An 18,711-nucleotide genomic window follows, 5' to 3' on the forward strand; every position below is an offset into this window, starting at 1 on the left:
AACCAACCCCACTCTCTTTCAATGGAAAACATATCCTCGGTGATGATTAACAAAACCAAGTATTTCTTTGCATACTTGAATTGTATAGTTAAGTCATTCGTTCATTTATTCCAAAATCATCAGGTTTCTCTGTGTCCACCTAGAAAACTTCGTTGTTCAAAGTTTTCTAGGTGATGTATAGAGCGTCTCTAAACATTGCATCTTTCCCGGCCTAGGCAATACCCCTTTTACATTATGCCATCAACAAACTAAGCTACTGTTTTATTTTTAACTGCAAACAGCTAAGTCTTAAAAGAAAAATTTTAAGTCATTTTGGCTTTCTCTTAAAGTTCTTCAATTGCATTAAAACCTGAGTGATCAGACTTCCTGTTGGCTTGTCCCTTCCTTGGCCTTAATCCAAAAATCTGCCAAGGAAGCAGGACTCATTGGCCAACTGCTCTAGAATCCATCCATAGCCCTCATTTGCCACACAGAAGTGAGGACGTTGAAGGTCTGTATAGATCTGTTGTTCAGGGTCCATGACCATCCAAATGGAGACTATTTCTTGTCTTGTGCTTATCTCACAGTTTTTGTTTAAGTCTCTCCTTTGCTTTGCAAACATGAACTTTGTTTGGTTGGTGAGGATTTCATTGGTTGGTTGATCCTACAACAAACAGATAAGACATAGAATCCCCCTGCCCCCCAGGCCATGTTCTCTCCCTCCTCAACCCTCATATAACACACATCATTGCAATCTTTCAGATCCTTTAAGGGGCTTTAAAAAATATGTTGATGATCTCTCAAGCTTACATTTTTAATAGAAACAAAATTCCAATCAGGGAGGCAGAGTCTCCTGTATTGCTTATTTGTCACCAGGCTAGGACTGTACTTGCTTGATTTGGTTGTATTGACTGGATGTGTTTTATATGCACAGAAAGTCAATCCTGGACACCTCCAATCTTAAATCAGATGAAGGAAAATGAGCCTGAGACCCAAGGGAAGCTGTTGGAGGCTCATCCTCAGGGGCTTCAAGGGGAAGTCACTCCTCTCTCTTGCCTCTGGCTTCCTCCCCAGCAGTACTTAGGGCTGGCGAAACAATTTCAGATGAGGCTCATGGACTTTGCTTTTACAAATGAGCCTTGGGAGCAGCCTCGAAGGGGAAGAAAGGGCATCATAAAAGCGCAGTGTAAAGGGATTAGCATGGAAGTGATGGCAGGCTTTGCGGGAAGGTGTGGTGTATGCAGGTGTGTATATGCCTTTGCTCGCTCGCACGGTGTAGATGTGTTTGGAGGAAAGAAAGGATGGCCTGTGGTGCGTCTCCATGAGCCGGGGGCTCGGAATTTCAGTCGCAGCTGAAAGCACCTTGTCCCCCCACACTCCCGCAGGCAGAGCGCCCTCAGCAGACCCCTGCAGCCCAGACCCGAGGGCTCCTGGTCCAGGTCCTGATCCGCAGCCAGCCTGGCGTGTGGCTGCAGTGTGGGCCTGTGGGACAGCGTGGATTCTGGAGTCAGCAGGATGGAACCCTAGTCCTGGCCTCCCAAGCAAAGGTGCTTAATGTCCCTTAGGCCTAGCTGCCTTTTCCATAATAAGAATACTAGAATCCCAGCTCGCAAAATCGCGTGGCCCCGCCCACCCGCGCCGGTCTTTGGTCATTAGAGCGTTAGGGCCACTGGGTTTTTATAATATAGAAGATGAATACCCACTTCTGGCACTTTAGAGTTCTAAGGAGGCAATAGGTACCTGTCTAGCACAAGTAGGTTCATCGCTAAGTGTTCGGGTCCCTCTGCTCCATTTCCTTTGCTCTACTCCAGGGCCACCAAGGGCAAAGGAAGGGCAGAGGGTGCAGCCAGCACCACTGCCCACCAGAGCTGGCGTGCGGCACTGACCTGTCTGGGGCGTTGGTTTTGCGTGAGGCTGTCCTCCTTCCAGACGCCTGGTTTCCTCATTTCCTTGGCGACTACCTCCTGCTCTCCCCCTCACCTCCTCGGGGCTTCCGCTGTCCCTGTTTGGAGGAGAGGGATGAGAGCCCTGGGGTGGGGCAGGGGAGGGGAGGTCCTTCACCCCAGCAGGACTGTCCAGGGCGTGCTGGTCCCTCACACTCTGGCTGAGTCAGCACTTAATTTTCACTGGGATCAGAGCGCCCTGAAAGAGAAGGAGGCTTCGTAAAAGGATAAACAGTAACGGCACAGTGGCTGCGTGGAAAATAATACAGGGCTGGGGGAGACTGGAAATTCCAGTTTGGTTGAGGGTACGCCTTTCTGTAAGACAGCGTCCCTACCTCCCCGCAGTCCCTGGGTGGGAATCCCGGCTGGGCGGTGCTCGCGTCCAGCTGTGGCTCCAGCTCAGCTGTAAGGCCTGAGCTGCAGACACCAGCATTTCCCACCTTCAGCAGCCAGAGGTGTGAAGGTCCTGCCTGGTCTGTAGCTGCGGTTCCTCTGCCCCTGAAGCCAGGAAGCATGGCTCTGTCTTCGGTGCCTGAGCTCCTCCCTCCCCCAGCTCGCCACTGCTCACATATGGTTCTGTTTTCCTAAGCCACAGCAAAGCGCAAGCAATTATCCATTGCAAGCCCACATCTGCGTATCCACACAGGGTTGTCTGCACTGGATTTATCAACTTTCTGCGTCTAGGTAATGGCTTAGCTAGAATAGAGGAGGCAGGGGACACTGAGCTGCAGGCCGCCCCTGTCTGTCGTAAGTTCTGTGTGTCTATAAGCAGGGTTTCTTGCGTTTACCACTCTTGATATTTGGGCCAAATAACCCTTTGATCTGGGGCTTGTGCTGTGCATTATAAGATATTTAGTAGCACCCCTGACCTGTACCCAGTAGATGCTAGTAGCATTCTCCACCCCAGTGAGACAACCACAGTTGTCTCAAAACATTGCCAAATACCCCATAGGGAACAAGAGTTTAGAAACTCTAGTTTCTTTTATAATGCAGAGTAGCAATTATTATTGTTTTGTTTTGTTTTGTTGGTCCTCACCTGAGGGCATTTTTTTCCATTGATTTTAGAGAGAGTAGCAGGGAGGAGGGAAGGGGGCCAGAGAGAAACATTGATGTGAGAGAAACACATTGATTGGTTGCCTCCTGCATGCACCCCAACCAGGTCCAGGGATTGAACTTGCAACCCAGGTACATTCCCTTGACCAGGAATCGAACCGGCGACCCTCCAGTGCACAGGCTGATGCCATAGCCACTGAACACACTGGCCCAGGCAGCAATTTTTTTGCATGTTGCTTACCTGTTTTGTTGCTGAATCTGAAATAAATGTATTATTTTTTCATAATAAATTTAAAGAAATTAAACAGGGACACTCAGCCTCTTGTTGTTGGAGATTATACCCACAGAACTCCCATTTTCCAGACCTTCATTTAAAATTCCATTTAGGCAATGAAAACTACATAAAATTGCTCTCTTAGAAGCTTTCTCGAAATTCAAATTAACCACCATCATTAAACAATCCCCTTTGTCCATAACTTGATGTCCCACTCAGGTTTTATAATATCAGCTTTGTCTAGCATGGTTTCTTTTCGTTGGAAACCATGTTGGTTATGTGTGAACTGCCCATCCTTTTTACAGTCTTTGCTCAATGAACTGATACAGTGAGTTTCTGGTAAGACACAGACGTGGGAGTGAAAATATTCTTCCTCACCACAGAAAGGGATTTTTTTACCATGTCTTTTAGCTGCAGACACCCAGGGTACCTCGCGCAGCAGGAAAGAGCGAGCACTCTCCCCTTGCAATTAGAAAATGGTTCTTCGTGATGACATCTTACTTGCGCTAAACCCTTTCATCAACTTCCTCGGGTGGGAGAGACAGTCCAAATAATGGACAATTGTTTAACATATCCACATGCCTTGATGGAGAAGGCCCTTCCGTTTAGGAGAAATGCCCTTAAAATTAATGAATACCTTGTGATACAAGTTTTTTTTTTACATGCATGTTCAAGTGCTTTTATAACGGGATGAACTTTTGTTTATAGAGTTTGATGACTTTTATTACATTGTATTAAGCATTTCCTGGATGATCAAAGAACATTGTATCTCAAAGAACACAGTGACGTTTACCAGAGGGAGGGGGTTGGCGGCGGGCAAAATGAATGAAGGAGGTGAAAAGGTACAAACTTCCAGTTACAAAACAAATAAGTCATGGGGATGTCACATACAGCGTGGTGACTGTAGTCAGGAATACTATAGTGCATATTTGATCATTCTCAAGAGGGTAAATCTTAAAAGTTCTCATCACAACAATAAAACCGTGTACCTTTGGTGACAGATGGTAACTAGACTTACTGTGGTGATCATCTCCCCACAAGTAAAAATGTCCAGTCATTATGTAGCGTTGTACCCCTGAAACTAATACTATACTGTGGCATATCTGTCATACCTCAGTTTAGAAAGAGAAAAAGAACATTGTGTCTGTGCTGACATGGACTGAAAAATTGCGGGGGTGGGGGGGGGAAGGGGAAGGGGGGCGGTGCGTGGTAACAGTCTCCAGAGGACCCAGGGAAATAAGAAGGATTTGCCTTTTATTTCATTGAAATCTTAAAAACTCATATGGCTTGAACTTCAATTGTAAAAAAAAAAAAAGAAAAAGAAAAATTAAAAAAAACTTGTGTGGGCCAGCAGTTATTTTTATCATCTGGCATAATTTTTAACTAAAGAAACAAAACAATCAATAGTGTTATAAAAGCCACTTGTACTCTGAGCTTGAAACAACTGCTTCATGCTACAAAATTCCTGTTGCTTCCTCCATTAGTGACTTGAGTAATTCAATATGTCTTGAATGTCAACATATTTTTATTACTCAGCTGAAGTTGGCTTTGCTGGATTAAATGCCATTTAAAATGATTAAGTAGCAGCTTGTTTGGGGTTATTTTTACATTTATGAAAGGGAAAAGCTTGCAAGATGCACGCGGTTTTGAATCTTACAGGTGAAGTCTGTGCTCTGGTAAGCCCGCCCTTCATTTTTACCAGCCAAAGAACAGATAACCTTCCAGATCTCTTCTTAGTAAGGGGTTTGTATAAAGGCCGCAGTTGGATGAAAAATCAGCATGGTGCCCAGTCCTGGGCAAGCCTGTACTTGAAGAAGTGTTTGGTTCACATTTACTGTTTTATGAGAAAAAGGGGGTTACCAAGACAGTAAAGAGAAGCAACAGAAACCATACACGTGAACATCTTTGTGCAGAAGGGGATGAGAGGAGAACCAGCCACTTGAAGTCGTAGCTCCAGGAAGCCTGCGGCTGGGAGGGCTGCTGATGTACTGCTCACCTTCAGAAGGGCAGACGTTCTCCACATCCAACTACATAAGACAACCAGATAGTTTTTTTTTATTACACTAGAGGCCCAGTGCACGAATTCGTGCACAGGTGGTGTCCCTCAGCCCGGCCGGAGATTGGGGCTGTCTCGCCCAGGCCAGGGGGAGGGACCGTGGGAGGTTGGCAGGCCACGGGAGGTTGGCTGTGGGAATGCACTGACCACCAGGGTGCAGCTCCTTCGTTGAGCATCTGCCACCTGGTGGTCAGTGCACATCATAGCGACTGGTTGTAATGGTCGTTTAGGCTTTTATATATATAGATTTTATTCATATGAACACTCTAGAGAATTACATGCCAAATTCAGATGAATCTGAAAGTGTCATCAAGCTTCTTTGTGGTAAAAATGATTGTAACCCTATGTGAAACAGCAAAGTTATACACAACTTCACCACCACCACCACCTTGTTCCTCCTATTTACCTGCATTTTATGTGATAATATTTGGTTTTGTCAGATGTTTTCCAGTTGGAAGAGATGGTGGGAAACTAAAATGTATCTGCCATTGGATGGCAGGACAACAACTGGACCATTAAACCCAGCTCAGTTCTCTGTTTCCTATTTGCAGTAAAAATGTCGTAAGACAGGGAGGTGACGGGGGAGGGGCAGCCCATACTGCTGCTTTGCCTGGAAACTAGAGTAGTCGTATTACTACAGCTGATTATTCTCAGTCTGCAATGGCAAGACACTGGCTTCTCTAAGTACTTATGACACTAGGATTCATCCCCCTGCCCTGTTCCCCCTCCCCGCACACCGCCCCCCCCCCCCCCCCCGGCCCCTCAGCCCACCCTCCCGCAGTAAGAGCACAGCTGTAGGTAGGGGTGGAGTTCGAAGAGGCTGGCCAATGGGATTCAGACTCCAGAAGCCTGGTCATCGGTTTAAGAACACCACTTGTCCTTTTCTAAAACACAATGAAACAGGTCACATTAACTTTTTTTTAAAAAATATATTTCTTTATTGATTTCAGAGAGAAAGGGAGAGGGAGAGAGATAGAAACATCAGTGATGAGAGAGAATCATTGATTGGCTGCCTCCTGCACATCCCCTACTGGGGATTGAGCCCGCAACCCAGGCATGTGCCCTTGACCAGAATCGAACCTGGGACCCTTCAGTCCACAGGCCGACGCTCTCCACTGAGCCAAGTCGGCCAAGGCACATTAACTTTTACATGCAGGTAATTGGGAGAAAAAGAATACAGTAAGAGACACTAAAGATTTATGGTTTATTTTTTTTTAATGCCAGCTACTTTTTTTTTATTTTAGAGAGGGAGAGAGAGAAACACATTGATGTAAGAGAGACACAAGAGAAACATCAATCAGTTGCCTCCATTGGTGTATGGTACGACACTCCAACCAACTGAGCCACACCCGCCAGGGCAAGATTTATGATCATTTTAAGTTTCATGGTAATTCCTAGAAAAATTAAGCCTCCCAGAAAATGCCATATTTTATGCCAGTTCCTTCTGTTCAGAGAATACGCTGGATTTCATAAAAGGTGCACTAAACAGAGTTAAACCTTGCTCTGGAAAGTCCTAAATTTTTACAAACATATACCTGTTCACCAGCTTCTCTGAGGATAGAAGCCGCATTGGGCAGTGTGGCCCGGCACAGGCCTCTGAGTCACGTGGAACCTAGAATCCTGTGTCCCTCCGGAGCTGCGCCCCAGCTTCCTTGTCCATAAAATACCTCATCCGGTGTCACAGGGACCAAATGCAGCCCTGCCCACAGAGTACACAGCACAGCGCCTGCAAACAGCACCAAAAAATACCGTCGTTACTTCCATTACTTTCTCTTCACTCACATTATCACTCATCCGATAATCCTGTAAAGCAGCGATTTTCAACCGGTGTGTCACCAGAATGTTTTAGACAGGTAATACCTACCTGACTACTTACTCAGGGCACCGACCTCTTTTCCCTTAGATTGTCAAATTAAAAAATGACAACAGCCAACACAACAATAGCCGTCTAGTGGGAATGAATCAAAATTATACCTAGTTTTTTGTCAGACCTTCAAAAAATGCGTTTTTTGGTGTGCTGCAGAATTTCAGTGACGGTGTATGTTGTGCCCTCGATGAAAAAGGTCGAAAATGACTCCTGCAGAGTAAGGGCTCTTAATCCCGTTTCATAAATGAGGACACCGAACCTCAGGGAGATTCAAGAAACTCGCCCAAGGGGACCTGACTCCATTCCCCTTGTAGGTACACTCCAGAGAAGGGTGTGTTTGTTTCTCTGGGAGGTGACGTGCTGGCTCTGAGACACTCCAGGTCTAACCCAGACACTCCCTCCAGGACTCCCAGGCCCCACCCAACAGGAGGGAGTCAGCACATTGTAGTGCAGGGGCCTCGGGTTTCAAGTCCCAGGACCTCGGGGTGAGAGGGTTAGAAATAACGTGTGAGAGTGGCAAGTACATACGCGGCATCCTGCGGCTCGTCAGTTATTACCAGTCATGCTGGCGGGGCCTGGCACAGCTCCCGGTCCGCAGTGAGCACCTGGAAGTTGGGTCTCTTATTCTCACCCGGAGGCCAATCCAACATGAACTAGACCTAGAAAGTACCCGTCGGCCCCCACCCACCTGCTAGAGGGCAAACCACATCCCATGATGGCACAAATCCAGAGCGCACTAGCACAAAGGAAAGGCATCTTCTCTTTGTTTTGTTTTTTATTTTTTTTAAATATATTTTATTGATTTTTCACAGAGAGGAAGGGAGAGGTATAGAGAGCTAGAAACATCGATGAGAGAGAAACATCAATCAGCTGCCTCCTGCACACCCCCCACTGGGGATGTGCCCACAACCAAGGTACATGCCCTTGACTGGAATCGAACCTGGGACCCTTCAGTCCGAAGGCCAACGCTCTATCCACTGAGCCAAACCGGTCAGGGCCGCATCTTCTCTTTGAATTTGCTAGAAGCCTAGATCAGGGCCTGGCCTACACGAATTCACTTAAGTCTTGGTTGCCCAACCCAGTGATGGAGCACCCATTTTAAAGTAGAGAAAGGCATTTTTTTGTACGGGGTTTCTTTTTACCCTGCTTCCCTTATAATAAAGCAGTTTTAAAGACCTCCCAAGTATGCTGTAGTGAGAATATCTGTACTCTTAAAAAAAAAAAAAAAGAAGCAGCAGCAGGCCGGTCACATCTCCCATGGTCACGGTCACTGAGTCCCATGGCGTTTTCTTTCCCCACAGCCCTTCACGCAGCAGGCTTCTTTTTCTGCCGTTGCTTAGCCGACCCCAATCTTCTCGTCTTTATCCATTCAGTATCACCCTCCAGCCCCAGGTCATCTGAGCACCACCACTAATGCCACCCGCTCTCTCTGGAACACCGGGACTCGCCTCCTGCCTGCCACCCTGCCTGCCCACTTTTCAGCACACTTTCAGGGCCAGTGCATTTGCAGTTCGAGCTGGTTCTCTCTCTCCTGTGGGCTCTGCTCAAAGTCAGGTCATGGGTCATGACGGTGGACAAGTCGCTTCCTCTCTCCCGGTCACTGTGTCCCCCTCTTGGAAGGAGGCAGTTGGAGTGGATGGTCTCAGGCCCGCACAGGACAGAGGTCACCCTCCCCAACACCACCCCATGTGCCCCTCGGGGCCCAGGTCTCCCTGTCAGACGGGAGGTTAGGCCGTCCATCCAAAGTAGGCCAGAGCAGTTACTCACTCGACTGTTTTCTGATTTGCGTTCTTGGTCTCGACAAGAAACCTTTTCAACAGCGTTTTCTTGCCCTTTTCCTCGGCAGACTGTAGACTGCTTTGGGATTACGTCTATCAGTTGCTTTCTGACAGCCGGTACGAAAACTTCATCCGATGGGAGGACAAAGAATCCAAAATATTCCGGATAGTGGACCCCAATGGACTGGCTCGACTGTGGGGAAACCATAAGGTAAAAGGGCACCAGCTATCTGCTCTGTCAACTGGTGCCAAAACACAGCCTTTCTGCCGGGGTCGGAGGGTAATTGTCTGTCTGCTGCTTCCTAAGTCTGCCCGTAATCATTTCGTTTCTTCCTTACTGGGCCAACAATTAGACAGTTGCAAAGGGAAGGAGATCATTAAAGATGCCCCTTTCCGGTGTGGCTCAGGCCAGGTGCCAGCGAGCTCTGCATATCCTGGCCTCCGGGCTGAGGGCCGAGCAGCCCTCACCGCCCCCTTGACCTGGCCCTGTTACCTGTGTCATTAGGAACTGGTAACGGGGAAGCGCATGGGGCTCTGACGCACGAGGGACCTTCTGAAGCGCGGCTTCTGTTCCGCTCAGTCGGAAACTCCCATGTTCCCGAAAGCCCCTTTCCCACGGAAAATACTGACATTCTGACTCTAAAACATCCCCCTTTCAAAGCACACAGGGCAAGAAGTAGGCTTGCCCCACGAGTTCCCACACTAGGAAGAGGGAGTGGAATCTAAAAGATAAAGCCTTTTAGAGTTAGGAAAACTGTTCAAGGGCACAGATGTAATAAGTAAAACTACCCAAATGTACATCCATGAATGAAGGGATAAAGGAACTGTGGTCTGTACCTGCAAGAGAAAAGGAGGAAGTTCTTCCATATGCGACCACACGACAGACCTTGAGGACATTATGCGAAGTGTAGTGAGCAAGTCAGAGAAAGACAAATACTGGCTGACTCCGCTTCTATGAAGTACCTAAAATAAGCACATTTATTGAATCAAAGAATGGAATGGTGTTGCCAGGGGTTGGGGGAAGGGAAACTGAGGAGTCACTAGTCAATGGGCATGAAGTTTTCTTTAAGTAAAATGAGTAAGTTCCAAGGGTCTGCTGTACAACATGTTAACACCAGTGCATTATGCACTAAAAATTTGTTAAAAGGGTAGATCTCATGTTAAGCGTTCTTGCCACAACAAAATAAAGTAAATAGAGCAAAGAGCACACCTACCCCCAACCCCCAACCCCCCCAAAAAGAAAAAAAAACTAAATAACTAAATCTGTATTCCTACTTTTAAAAAAATCAAGTACCCAAGATCCGGGGCTGACCACAGACAAGTGGGTGGCATAGTGGCACAGTGCCAGCTCAGCCAAGTGAGAGGGGACAAGGGGGCCGCAGCCGAGCGAGCTCTGCCCTGGCCGCAGCCTTGGAGGACCCGTGCCAGCCATGACCACACGCGGCAGGGCCCACTCCACTGCCAGACACTCCATGCGCGAGTCCTGGGAAAAATCCCTCTGCACCTCCCACATGGTGCCATAGCCCCAGCCCCAGCGCTGGGAACCTCTGTATTTTTGCTTCCACAACAGGAATTTAAGCAACAAAATATCTCTTCCTTAAAATGACCAACCAGAAACACAGTTTGAGAAAGGTCACTGCAACAAAAAAGAGAAAAGCACTCCTCTGTGGGTCAGAAGGTGAAGGATGGCCCACAGATAGTGGGAACCTGCAGGAAATTCCTGGGGCACAGCAGAGCGCAGTCTTGGGAAAGGAAGTGAGGGAGGCTGCTGAGGGATATGCCCTGTTAGCCGGAGCTCCCTCCCCCTCCCCCTCTGGGACTTCTGACAAAGGGTGATTCACTGGGAGAAGTCTTGGCGGCTGAGGGGTGGGGACTAATGGGCCTGGGTGGCCGCAGATGCGCAGGTAGCTTCCCAAACTTTGGGGCCACGGGAGCCGCTGAAGAACTTTTGTTTTAACAGCTCCCCCAGCGCTTTTTCTGAGGTTCATTTCATTGTGTCTTTGTGCTTTTTTTCTCCCTTCCTCCTTTGAACAAACAGAACAGAACAAACATGACCTATGAGAAAATGTCCAGAGCCCTGCGCCACTACTACAAACTAAACATCATCAGGAAGGAGCCCGGACAAAGGCTTTTGTTCAGGTAGCACTTCCTTTTTCTCCTTTCCTTCTTTGGGGAGGATATTGTTTTCTTTAAATAAGAGGGAGGAGGGAGCCTGTTAAGATCTCCACCTGCCTATCCGATACTCAACGCCACCGGAGCTACGAATCTGTTACCAGGTGCTGGTTTGTTAGAATTTAAGAAAAAAATCATTTTTTTAAAATTTATGTCTGTCCTATAGTAAAATCAAAACTAAGTAAACACAGTCTGACTCCCCTGTAAAACAATGCAATGATCAGATAGTATTACCTGCCATTAGCATCCAGTGCAGGTAAGGGAGCAGTCAGAGTGACACTGTGTATGGGAACACCAGGGCTTGAACCTGGACTTGAAAATATCAGAAATGTATCACATGAAACTCAAAGGGACTGTTCATTTATGAAAATTTTGTTTCAGGTGTGTGTGTGTGTGTGTGTGTGTGTGTGTGTGTGTGTGTGTTACAATATATTTGTTATAATGCACTGAAAGCTGTTGCTCTAGACATTCCTCTTCCCAGAATTCCTCACACTGAGTTCCAACCATTGAAACTACCACATAGATTGTGATTCCAAGTACAATGTAAGAAGAGAGAAAGAATTAGAAGAGGAAGGAGAAGGGACCTAAAGGACCAGTCAGGAGAGGTAGAACGCTGGTGTTCATGGGGGGTAATGGCCATGGTGAGACCAAGGGAAAGTTGGGAGAGAGTGGGATCAACAAGCAAGCTGAGCCCATGAGTTTTGGCAAGTGGGACAGAAACGACTTCTAGATGGGACTCGAGACATGCGTTTAGAGTTGTTTATGTGCAGATAGAAAATGACACTGTCTGTGTGCAGGTGAGCTCACTGGAAAGAGTGGAGAACCTGGGCTTTAGTGTTGGGAAGGGGCAGTTAAAACAGTTGAGATCTTAAGAAAAATGGAAAAGGCCGCTCAAGAGACGGATCCCGAAGGAACTGAAGTAAAAAAGAGCCCTCCTTTTGCTGGCTGTGCTGCTGCTTCCCTTCATTCTTTCCACACCTAGTCCGTGGCTATATTCTTCCCACGCTACGTGCCTTTTTCCTGAATGAGTTGATCCCGACACATAGCTTGAATTATCACCTCAGTGGTTAGACTCTTAAATCTTTGTACCCAGCTTTAAAACCTCCCTGAAGTTTCAAATCTGCATTTCCAAAGGCTTCTTATAGGACTTGTCCATTTAAAGTTAACGTTAGTATCTTGGCCATGCAACATTCAAGACAGACCTTCACATGCTAGAAATCCCGCCCCCCCACCTTTGCTTCTCATCACTGGCATCACCATTGTGTCAAGCAGCCAGCCATGACTCTCCTATGCCTGAGCCAGTGTTTGTGCTGAATTGTCCACTGGCTCCTTTCTGTGCTGCAGGCACCGCACGTCCCAAGGTTTCTTACGAGCAGGTTCCAGGTTGGAGTTTATCAAATGACAAGCACTTTCTTGAGATGTGGAAGATTCGAGAAAGGCAACAGCCTTATTATTGCTTCCCGAGCAATGGAGACTGATATCTAGACTTCACATTCACCCCCAGATTAATTCGACATTCTCTGTCCTTCTCTGGTCCACTGTCCTGCCTCCCAAGTTCATTATATACACTGCCAGCCTCCCTGCAACACAGATGCAATTCCCTGTATCAGAAACATATACCCCTTTGAGTTTTGCTTTTTAACATATATACCCTCTAGGTCCACCTCCAGTTGCCTGCCTTTACGAGGCCTTCTTCAACTGCTCAAACACACAGATATCTTATTCTGTCATTTCTTGGCCCTTAACCACTTCGTGATCTGCATTTTTGTTGTTTGTTAACCCTCATCCGAGGATATTTTTCCATTGATTTTTAGAGAAAGTGGAAGGGAGAGGGAGAGACAGAGAGAAACATCCATGTGAGAGAGACACATCGATTGGTTGCCTCCTGCACACCCCCCGACCAGGGCCGGGGTACCTGCAACCAAGGTATGTGCCCTTGACCGGAATCAAACCCAGGACCCTTCAGTCCGTGGGCCAATGCTCTATCCATTGAGCCAAACCGGCTAGGGGGTGGGCTGCATTTTTGATAGTGAAGTCCTTCTCCCCACAACTAGGTCATAGGCTCCTAGAAGGTAGAGGATTACATTTGGTGTAATTCTGTTGTACACCTTATGGAGGCTTTCAATAAATATTTCTTGACGAGCCTAGCTTGGAATATCAGAAGCTTAATATGGAAAAGCAGTCAAAGAAGAAAAGGGTCGTTTGAAGGGCCACACATCGCCTATCTGTGGGCATGGCCTGGAGGGCATCGTCAGTGACTTCAGGTGTTGAGGGGGAAGCGTTAGCGAGGGGAGGAAAGGTAGAAGACAGACTGCAGACGCTACAGATCCTGCTGCCTCCGTAATACGGGCAGGAAAGAAAAGCAGTGGTAGCCAGAAGGTTCCCAGGTTTCCCATAGTGATTTTCAACAAGATGTAAGGGGAAGAATCCTGCTATTAGCGGGGCAGATTAGTCACTTTTGAGAAAATGAGTGTTGCAAGCCAGACTTGCCACAAAACGAAGGCTTCTTGGAATGAAATCCAGGGTATAGTCAGGTGACGTATTACATTGTGGGTGCTCGGTACAAGATGTTTGGGAGAGGAGGGAGGAAGGCTTCGGCGTAGACGGGTTCCATTAGCAGCTCTTGGAGGATGAGGCGGAGCTCAAAGCATGAGTAGGGCTCAGACAGTGAAAGGGGTAGAGAGGGTTCCAATAGAGGCCGAGCTGGAGGTTGGGAGGCTGCCATGAGCCATGACTATAGAAGGAAGAAGACTGGCCAGACAAAGATGGAGGATTTACAGTGGAAATCAAGAGTTTCCTGGGTGTGATGACAAAGGGCCCCGGTGGGCAGGCCGGAGACTGTGTCCTTGACTTAATAAGTGGTCATCGTAGGCTTTGGACCTGGAGGGATGAGAGAAAATGTGTGTGTGAAGACAGTTCATCTGGTGCAGGGCAGAGTAGATGGGAGGGGAAAGGCGTGCCAGCACACAGTGGGGCTGAGGAAAGGGCACTCCCACAGTAGGGCAGAGTGTTTGCATCTAGGCTGCCTTCCAGAACCATGAAATCGTGGTCGAAACGTCACTGAAGTTCTTTCCAAGGGAACCCCGTGAACAAGAAGATGAGGCTTGCAGTGTGCGCCTGGCTGCTAAGGAAGACAGGCTAAAGAGGATTCGTTGCTAACGTTTTGGATGTGTTCGTGTTAACATTGAAAAAGATTTTCTTTTTGCCTTTCTGATTTCCCAACCACCATTACTAACTGGTCCTATTATCAGAATTTTCCATTCAGCATTTAATTGTATCCTTTGAGTTAAAATCAAGTTTCAAATACTGTTCCCTGGACTCACAGTTCGGGATGGAAGTGGATCTACAGCTCTCGTGGGTCCTTGTAAAATGTAACTCTCTAAAAATAAGAAACACAGATGAGTGAGCTGTACCAGCGTTCCCTCACAAGGTCACGTGGGATGCACTGCACAGCTCCAGTGGGCGCTCTCTGCCTGCCATCATCGCAACGTCTTTTTAGAGTTATTTCACCATTTTTCAGGCAGTCAGGGTAAGGGGCGCCCTTTTCTAACTGACACTAAGTTACCATTAATAGCTGGCTTCAGTAGCTCTCCAGCTCTATGAGGTGATAGGGCCTTTTTCTTTAGTTTCAAGTTCAGGGTGAAAACAACTTTAGCAAAATACAATCTCTTAACTCCTCCATTTCCTCTCCCAAAGGTTTATGAAAACCCCAGATGAAATCATGAGTGGCCGGACAGACCGTCTGGAGCACCTCGAGTCCCAGGAGCTGGATGAACAAATATACCAAGAGGATGAATGCTGAAGGCACCAGCCCGTCTCAGCGGCTGCAGCCCAGGGCACCGCTGCCCCAGGACTGCTGGAGGCGGAGCAGGGGACTGCGGAGAGTAGGAGAGGACGAGGCCCGCAACGGGAGTGACACTTCCCTTGCATACCAGGAGGGACCCAGAGCACCTTAGACAAACCACCCAGCAAAGGCAGGGCTGGAATTCTGGCCGGCGGCACGAGCCCAGGACTCGCCTTCACGTTCCCCCCTCATTCGGAATCTGTCCATCTGCAATTCCTCACCCTCGCCCTTCCACCTGTTGTCAGTTTCACGGTGTTTTTGTTTTTATTTTTTTTATGACCACGCAGTTTGACTCTCATCAGTCATCTAGGGGAAGACATGAGCTTGTTTTCCTATGGAAATATTATATCTATTATATATATATATATTTTGCAAATCTCACAAAGTGTGGCAAACCCAGCTCATCAGGAAAGAGAAAACTTGCAAAAGGGTCCAGCTCCTCTTGCCCCCGCCACGTGGATCAGGTCTGTTCCTGTTGCTGTTGGATCTTGGGGGGCAGGGGGCAGGGAAAAGAGGATGCTTTTTAAAAAGATAAAGTGAAAAAGGAGAGGTCTCTTTTTCTCTCTCCTGCTCTTTCTCCTTCCCTGCCTTCTCTCTCCCTCTCTGCCCCCCCCCCCCCCCCCGCCCCGGAAATCAATTCAGCCTCTTGGAGAGTCTGGGTAGCAATTGGCATCTAAACAGAATCGGTGGCCTGGGTGCTTTGGGGCCAACGCCGCTAAGTCAGACCCACATCCCTGCACTTGGCCACCGTCTGAGGGAGCCCCAAACACCTGAGAGGCTGCTGTCCTCCAGGGAGACGGGTGTCCATCCCGCAGACAGCCACGGCGTGAGGGCCCCGCAGCTCAGGGTTCTACAGCCTCGGCCCAAGGTGGACGCTGCGGGTTATTTGGAAGCCCCAGCACCTGGGATCACAGTGGAAAACCCGCAAAGACCACACAGGCCTGAGGGTCCAGAAACGGAGTGAGAGCTCTGAGCTGGGACCTGTTATCCCCACGCAGGCCACGCAGGCCAGGCAGGCAGGAAGGGTGCCTGTGCTCCATCACATGGTCAGTTCCATGCCCTCACCTAACTTTTTTTTTTTTTTTTTGCAATTTCTAGGCTTTTTAAAAGTTTCCCAGTCCGCATAGGGCACAGGGCATTGGAGAAGGGAGGACCTTGGAATGTGCAGTCTCGGTTGCTACCTATGTTTGCCCAGCCTGGGCAGACAGCAAATCCCTCAGATACATGACCGTTTCCTTCTGTCCTTCTTGCATAGCTGTGCTGCAGAGTGGACCCATTCATGGCTCTTTTTCCCCTCAAAATAAGATCGATTGTATCTTGGAAAGTGAGGCTAGCGCCACCCCTTCGTACTTTTGATAACATTTTTAGAGAGCTGTTTAGATTTGCTTTCCTTTTCTAGCCGTCTCAGTTCCCTCTTCCAATACAGGTTCAGAATCCAATATGAGGAGCACAGTGTGTTTTAATTCAAAAGACTGGACCTGCCTTACAAAGCACCCCCTCCTTCTTTCCCTCAGCTCCCCCAGGGTACGTAGGTGATGGTCAGCAGGGGTCCCAAGTGAGGGTGCCAGACCCCCGCCTCTTCTCCAGCCATTAGACACAACCCTTCCCCAGCCTCCTGACAAGGACACCAGTGGGGGCGAAGAGCACAATAGGTTAAGGATGGTTTCAGGACCGTGGACTTGAGGAGCTGATCGGGGCTCTTTGTTCTTGCTCTGTTCCTGCCTCATATCAGACCATATGTAGACACACGGAGGTGGCCAGCCACTCCCACGTCACACACTCCCCCCACTCTAACTTCCAGAATAGCAGGCTTGTGATGAGGTCAGAGACCATCTGTGGGAGGCTAGAGGCTCCCCACGGGGAGGGTCTGGTCCGAATCGGTGTGGACGGGGCAGTGCCGCTGGGTGCCAGCAGGCCACAGATGTCTCTCAGGAGTGTGCAGCCGCACACCAGCCTCTGAGATGACTGATGTATCTCCAAGGGGGAGATGAAGCCAGATACCTGGAGTGTTGTGAAAGCCACTGCGTTTGAGGGCTGGAGAAACAGGCTGGATTTTCAGTGGGGCCCTTTGTGTGATTATGAAATCAGACACCAGGGCATGATGCTGTTCCCTGAGATGAGGACATGTCATTCCGTCCACCTGACCCAGGTAGTGCGACTCGGGCTACTTTCCAGTCCAAGAATCTTATGGATGAGTTATGGAGGAAAATTCCCTTTGGCCCCAAGGATTTCTCTGTATTTAAAGCAATATTCTCTATGAAAATGTAAGACAGGATGACACCTTCAGCCACTTAAAGAAGAAATAGAAGGTGCTAATTCCAGTATAGTCTTGATTTCCCTTCCAGGTATTTATTACCAATAATGATTTTCTATTGATTTCCCTTAACATCAAAGACCTTCTCATTTGTTCTTTGAGAGAACACCTGGGCAGTGCTGACACCAGGGGTACAGTGCCCACACATGCAGACCCCAAAAGTTTCAGATTGAATGTAGCCAGCCTTCATGAAGCACCTGTGAGACCTGTGAGGGACTAAAAAGTGAATCGGGCACGATCCTGCCCTCCGAGAGCTTGCTTCCTACTTGCAGAATCCATCCAGCATGACATGTCCCACTTCAACACTACATACCAAGGGAGGTGAACATTCCACCTGGGACCAAGTTAAAAGCACATCTGTGATCTAAATAGTTGGTCTTTCCCTGCAGCCATCGTGGGAATTCTTGGCTTGCGAGATCAGAACTTGGGAAAGGAAAATGCAGAGGAAGATTACCTAGGGGGAGGGGAGCTTTCTCCAGCCGTGTCCGGTATAGGCACGCTCACTTGTATCTTGAAATTGTCTAGCATCTCCTCCCTGCACTTTGAGTTGGTCAGGTTGCCTCCTCTCCATCGGAAGGTAGCAGTGGCGAAGGGATGGACTGGTTGTGTGGAAGTAACATGATCTCTAAGATCTTTTTGTACCAAGGCAACATGGTCTGGCCTAAGGCAGCATCACCGATGGTCCAGATCATGGGGGAGGGGCGGTCTCACAGGAAAAGAGAAATAACAAACCTAGGATGTGCTGCTTTCAACAGTATCTTTGGAGCCTCTGATCCATTGCCTTCTGACACTGAGGATGTAGATTTAGCTGACACTTAAAGGCTATGGCAAGATTTACCTAAATGACTAAGTCGGCACCATTTCCACCTTTCCCTGCCCAGGTTCCAACTCTGAAAACATTTTTGAAATATTAACTCCTTTTGCAGAGGGAAACCTGAGTGTTAGAGAGGTACTAGGACTTGTCCTAGGAGCAGACAGCATGCCAGGGACGGAGTTAGGTTTGGGATCCAGCCCGATCATACCCCCATTTGACCCATTCCCGCCCAGGAAGCTGAAGATAAAAGGTCTGGGAAAATACACAAAGAACAAAGGGCGGTTTTCTTCGCCCAGGCATTCCATTCGGTGCTAGTTAGTTTTCACCTGCTCAGCCTGCTCCTCTCTGGGCAGAAGCCTGGAATGAAGGGAGTGACAAGAGGAAGCCAGCGCAGGGGAGGGAGGGGACACAATGGTCCCTGCCTGTCTAAAACCCCCAAGACTAACCTGATACTCTTGGCCCCGTCTGCATCAACACTAACAGCTCCGAACTCCCGGGATCTTTCACACACGCCAAGTGAACATTCTTGAAGGTTCCTCTTAACCACCTGCAAACCCAAACGAATCTAGAATTTTCTTTTTTGTTTTCTCTTTTTGTTTGTTTAATTTCTAATCTCT

General features: G+C 48.1%; 1 protein-coding gene across 1 annotated transcript in view; it reads left to right on the forward strand.

The window, feature by feature from the left end:
• The window catches only part of ETV6 (ETS variant 6), a 206,612-nt gene extending 191,102 nt beyond the window's left edge, over positions 1–15,510 (forward strand). Inside the window, exons 6-8 of the mRNA XM_014451697.2 lie at positions 9,019–9,161; positions 10,989–11,089; positions 14,819–15,510. Of these exons, the coding sequence (XP_014307183.1) occupies positions 9,019–9,161; positions 10,989–11,089; positions 14,819–14,924 (350 nt within the window). The 3' untranslated portion in view covers positions 14,925–15,510. The remainder of the gene's footprint in view (positions 1–9,018; positions 9,162–10,988; positions 11,090–14,818) is intronic.
• Positions 15,511–18,711: the final 3,201 nt, after the last annotated feature.

The sequence above is a fragment of the Myotis lucifugus genome, unplaced genomic scaffold (assembly GCF_000147115.1).
Source record: "Myotis lucifugus unplaced genomic scaffold, Myoluc2.0 scaffold_10, whole genome shotgun sequence".
In the NCBI taxonomy this organism is placed as follows: Eukaryota; Metazoa; Chordata; class Mammalia; order Chiroptera; family Vespertilionidae; genus Myotis; species Myotis lucifugus.